The sequence below is a fragment of the Rhagoletis zephyria genome, unplaced genomic scaffold, assembly GCF_001687245.7.
Source record: "Rhagoletis zephyria isolate East Lansing unplaced genomic scaffold, Rhagoletis_zephyria_1.1 Rzeph_scaffold_02648, whole genome shotgun sequence".
Taxonomy (NCBI): Eukaryota; Metazoa; Arthropoda; class Insecta; order Diptera; family Tephritidae; genus Rhagoletis; species Rhagoletis zephyria.
The window spans coordinates 20131-26100 of NW_016159732.1; the positions used below are offsets into that span (position 1 = coordinate 20131).

General features: G+C 49.3%; 1 protein-coding gene across 1 annotated transcript; it reads left to right on the forward strand.

Moving 5' to 3' along the window:
* Positions 1–248: 248 nt before the first annotated feature.
* Positions 249–1782, forward strand: LOC108367356 (uncharacterized). Its single transcript, XM_017621949.1, has 2 exons — positions 249–1350; positions 1586–1782. Exon 1 carries the CDS (start codon positions 249–251, stop codon positions 1164–1166), a length of 918 nt encoding a protein of 305 aa, XP_017477438.1. The 3' UTR covers positions 1167–1350; positions 1586–1782.
* Positions 1783–5970: the final 4188 nt, after the last annotated feature.

Consider the following 5970-nt stretch of genomic DNA (forward strand, 5'->3'; position numbering starts at 1 on the left):
TTTATTTTGGCCCTTGTAGGGTTCCTTTGGAATAGCTTTTATTTTCACTTTCTGGCAATTTAGTACCAGAAGTGTGGCGCAGCACAGCGGAGCCCTAGGAGCAATTTACACCTATAATCAGGAATAGCCACTGGAATGCCGGTAAGCGTATCCTTCAGGTTTAGGGGTATATGTAGTTAGGTCAATCGGGAGTGCTAGGTAGGGAATTAAGCAACTAATTAATGCCAGTTACGAAATCCGCATCGAAAATGGCGGACAGCGAAAACGAACTCGACGAAACCGTTCGAGAACTTTCTGCAGCCGCTAACCAACAAAGTGCCGCTAGTGTAACGGCACAGTTAGCTGCAATGATGCGGGAAATCCAAAACCTTAAAACAGCANCAATGATGCGGGAAATCCAAAACCTTAAAAGAGCATTGGCGCAACAACAGCAAGCGGTAGCGGCATCGGCGGACTCGAACAGCGAAGGCGATGAAGCGGTAGGCAATACATTGGTAGCTGCGGTCAGTGAGCTGAATCGCGCATTATCACATGTGCCGACACAACCTGTGATCAGGTTATGCGACCTTCCCGAGTTCGATGGTCGACCGGAAGACTGGCCTATGTTTAGGGAAGCGTTTACTGCTACGACGGAAGAGTACCACTACACCGAGCGCCAGAATATGTTAAGGTTGCAGAAGGCATTGGAGGGTAAGGCGCGGGAGACAGTCGAATGTCTGCTCATACACAGCGCGAATGTTACTCGGGTTCTAGACTCGCTTAAGGAACGATTCGGCAGACCAGAGTTGCTAATCAAAAGCCAAAATACGCGTACACGTAACGTTCCAAACATTCCGGAAAACAAAATCGACCAAATTATTTCGTTCGCAACAAAAGTACAAAACCTAGCGTCATTTCTAAACGCCGCCGACTGTGACCACCACCTTAGCAATCCTATTTTAATGGAGGAGCTCGTATCGAAGCTACCCGTACAGCGCAAGTTAGCATGGGTGCGGTATTCCTTGGGCATACAACCAAGACCAACGGTTATATACCTTAGCGAGTGGCTTCAAGAAGAGGCGAGAGTAATCAGAACGGTTTGTACCACCATGGGTGACACGGAGCGGCAGTCGGAAGCGAAAGCGGAAAGACGTCAGAGATTTTTCCACACTACAGAGTCACGATAATTACACAAGGGCGAGAGCAAGATGTGCTTCGGTCACCATGACCTCTAGCGATGCAGCCAGTTCTTAGGTCTTCCGTACAAGCAGAGGTGGCGCTTCGTACGTGAAAAGGGCCTTTGTTTTAATTGCTTGAGTCTGGGCACAGAGGCACAACATGTAGGCGCAAACACGATTGCGCGAACGTTAGGTGTGTCAAAAAATGGCACGCACTTCTACACGAGCCTCGGCCCNACGATAATTACACAAGGGCGAGAGCAAGATGTGCTTCGGTCACCATGACCTCTAGCGATGCAGCCAGTTCTTAGGTCTTCCGTACAAGCAGAGGTGGCGCTTCGTACGTGAAAAGGGCCTTTGTTTTAATTGCTTGAGTCTGGGCACAGAGGCACAACATGTAGGCGCAAACACGATTGCGCGAACGTTAGGTGTGTCAAAAAATGGCACGCACTTCTACACGAGCCTCGGCCCCAAAGAGAAGAAAGCTACCAGCAGACCGAGCAAAGGCCGCGTATACTTACCAATGCCGAGGTGTCACCTGGGGGTCAACTTCTATTGTTTAAAATACTTCAAGTTAAACTGTTTGCTAATGGTAAGAGTGTAAACAGTTATGCACTCCTCGACGAAGGGTCATCACTAAGCTTGATGAATCGCAACTAAGCTTGGTATCACTGCACCGAAGCAACAATTAACCTTACAGTGGTTCGGTAACAATATAGCAACGGAATCTTCGATGGCGGTAAACATGGAGCAGCAGCGTGCAGGCGTGGCCAAGGGTGTTAAAGGTTTTCCCTTCACAACGTTAGACAGTGGGGAATCTGCAGCTACCGAAAGAGACGCTCAATATCAACGAACTCTACGTACGGCAACGGCATTTGAAGAAACTGCCGGTAGAGGGCTATACGGATGTCACCCCAGATCTACAAATAGGACTAGACAACGCTCATCTAGGTATCGCGAAGCGCATTNCCCCTTCACAACGTTAGACAGTGGGGAATCTGCAGCTACCGAAAGAGACGCTCAATATCAACGAACTCCACGTACGGCAACGGCATTTGAAGAAACTGCCGGTAGAGGGCTATGCGGATGTCACCCCACATCTACAAATAGGACTAGACAACGCTCATCTAGGTATCGCGAAGCGCATTGCTAATAATGGCCAACGGGGTCCGGTCGCAGTTTTGACTCTGCTTGGTTGGGTGATCTACGGCTCCATACATAGAAAACCTAAACGGATGGACTAGTATTTCTGGTGCGGGAACACGTCGCAGACATGACGTTCGAAGATGAATCTGCGGACGATCTGGTCAGGAACTTCGTGGTGAGCAACGACTTGGGGTTTGCATCTAGCGTTAAACATGTAGAGCCGCAGGAAGAATTAAGAGTTCGAAGCATATTAAAACAACCACGGTACTAGTTGGCGATCACTATGAAACAGGGTTGTTATGGAGAACCGACGATAGCATATTGGAACATACCCGCGGCATGGCGGAGAGGAGGCTCCTGGCACTGGAAAGGAAATTCACACATAGCGAACAGTTAAGGTGCGAGTACATCAATATGATGAGACACCACGACGCGAGAGGATACTCCAGGAAATTGAGTAAAGATGAGGCCTCGGCAAACATCCAAGAACATGGTATTTACCACGCTTCGGCGTCCTTAAACCTAACAAGAATGGGAAGGTGCGCCTCGTGTTCGGTGCAGCAGTGCAGGTCTCGGGAAGATCCCTGAACTCCTACTTACTATTCGAGAAGCGCAAAGGTTTCTGTGGTGGTACTGCATGAGAGTGATGACGTTTGGAGCAACGTGTTCTCCCTGCGCAGNAAGACCAACCAGCGCAAAGGTTTCTGTGGTGGGAATCCCCCGAAGACGACATTGAAGAGTACTGCATGAGAGTGATGACGTTTGGAGCAACGTGTTCTCCCTGCGCAGCGCAGCATGTAAAGATAACGAACGCACTTCAGTTTACCCGGATTTTCCTGAGGCAGTAGACGCGATATTACACAACCACTACGTGGACGATTTCGTTCACTGCTTTGACGACGCAGAAGAAGCTGTGCGAATAGCTCAACAAGTAAAGATGATTCACAAAAAAGGTGGATTTACGAGGCTCTGAATAGGGGGCATCACTCCGGAATGCTGAAAGATTTTGATAAACCAGATTCGGACCATCCCAAGGTTTTAGGAATGCAGNGCGCAGCATGTAAAGACAACGAACGCACTTCAGTTTACCCGGATTTTCCTGAGGCAGTAGACGCGATATTACACAACCACTACGTGGACGATTTCGTTCACTGCTTTGACGACGCAGAAGAAGCTGTGCGAATAGCTCAACAAGTAAAGATGATTCACAAAAAAGGTGGATTTACGAGGCTCTGAATAGGGGGCATCACTCCGGAATGCTGAAAGATTTTGATAAACCAGATTCGGACCATCCCAAGGTTTTAGGAATGCAGTGGGATACGGTGGATGACGAGCTGAAGTTCGTCCTCCCTCGACGAGGGAAGTGTGTCCCAACAAAACGCGAACTACTTCGCGTTACAATGTCAGTCTTCGATCCATTTGGAATTGCAGCGGAGCACGTGCTAAAGGCAAAATCATTGTTGCAAATGGTTTGGCGATCCGGATTAGGATGGGACGACGAAATCTCGGAAGTAGCGCAAAGGTTGTGGAGGACATTGCTAAGTACGCTGACTCGAGTAGAGGATATAAAGGACCCACGCTGCTACAGTGCCTCCTTTTCGAAAGGAGTTATCGAGCTCCACGTTTTCGCTGACGCAAGCGAAGCAGCATTTGCGGCCGTGGCGTACTGGCGAATCGAAAACCATGGCAACGTAGAAGTTGCACTGGTAATCGGGAATACAAAATGTGCGCCCCTCAAACTTACGACTATTCCTAGACTCGAGTCATAAGCAGCAGTATTAGCTTCTCGGCTCCGGCAAATTGTAATGAGTTACCACGACATCGAACCATCACGCGTGGTTATGTGGACGAAATCAAAAACAGTCCACTCTTGGATAACCTCAGACCATAGAAGATATAAACCATACGTTGCCAATCGGGTGAATGAAATCCTCGGTGGAACCACACCGAACGAGTGGAGGTGGACACCTGGATCATTAAATCCTGCTGACTTTGGTACGCGGCTCCAAAGCACCACCCGATAGTCATCCTGGCTCAGTGGCGCGGACTTCCTGAAGAAAGATGAATCATTCTGGCCGAGGGTCAAGGCTGCTGAAGGCACCACGGAGGAACTGCGAGCTCAATACATGGTGTTATTAGCTGCGCTTAATGAGGACGTCTTGCCCAGGGTTTCATCGTTCTTACGGTTGGTAAGGGTGGTTGCCTTCATGCGCAGATTCATACACAACAGCTCCAACATGGTACAGAAGAGGTTAGCGGGCAGGCTGACGGTAAGGGAGCTAAGAGAAGCTGAGCTATTGGTCATTCGCGCTGCACAACAGAGCGCCTATCCAGACGAATACTGTGATCTGAAGAACCGCAAGCAGATTAATGCAAGGAGCAAACTGTTCAACCTAACACCGTTTCTCGACGACATGGGCGTGATACGAGTAAATGGCCGCCTTCGAAATGCCGTAGCGGTTTACGGACACACCCGCGAGCCCGTAGTGATGCCGCAGCGGCACCAAACTACGGACCTCATCGTGGACTTTTACCATAGAACTTGGAAACACCAAAATGAAAACACCATCGTTGCCGAGTTACGTCGTAAATATTGGATACCCCACATAAGAGAAGAGGTACGAAGGGCGGCTAAAAGATGTTTCCAATGCCAGAAAGAACGCGCAAAGCCAGACGTGCCGCAAATGGGCCAATTACCCTTTATTAGGCCATTTTCGTACGTAGGGCTAGATTACATGGCACCGTTCTTGGTTGTAAATGGAAGGCACACCGAAAAGCGATGGATTGCGCTGTTCACTTGTTTGACGACGCGCGCGGTGCACATGGAAATCGCCAAGGACATGCCCACCGATACCTGTTTGTTGTGCATCAAAAGTTTTATGTGCCGGCGAGGAACACCAGTGCGAATAAGGTCGGATAATGGCACCAACTTCGTTGGTGCGGACCGAGAATTGAAGAAGCAGCTCGAAGATTTCAATGATGGGAAAATTGCGGACGCGCTGTCGAACCAGGGTATCGAATGGGTGTTTAACTGCCCGCTTAACCCCCACGTCGGCGAATGTTGGGAACGGCTGGTGCGCAGCGTGAAGCGCGCAATGCAACATGCACTTACAAACGAGCGGCTGCCAGAACAAACCTTGTATAGCGTGATGTGCGAAGCCGAGAATGTAGTTAACTCGAGGCCGCTAACGCATATTCCTCTCGATACTCCCGATGAAGAACCACTAACCCCTTACCACTTTCTCCCACAAGAAGAGTCCTTCCGGGTTATTAGGACGCAGTGGCGAAAAATGCAACAAATCCGCTACCGATTCTGGAAGAAGTGGCTGGTAGAGTATCTCCAAGACTTGTGCCGTAGGACTAAGTGGTGGAAGCCCGTGAAACCGTTGTCTATCGGAGACCTGGTGCTAGTGTGCCATGTTCGCCTTCATCGGTCCAAGTGGCGAATTAAGCGGATAATCAACGTCAAGCTCGGTCAGGATGGACAAATTCGTGTGGCCGAAGTGAAGACATCTGGGGGAACGTTCCAACGACCGGCGTGTGTATTGGCTAAATTGGACGTTAGTGAATCAAACAGCGGATAGATTCATGGGGCCCGGGATGTTGAGGAGGAATATTGCATACCAAATTTACATGTTTTAGAATTCTATAATGCGACCCTGCCTGG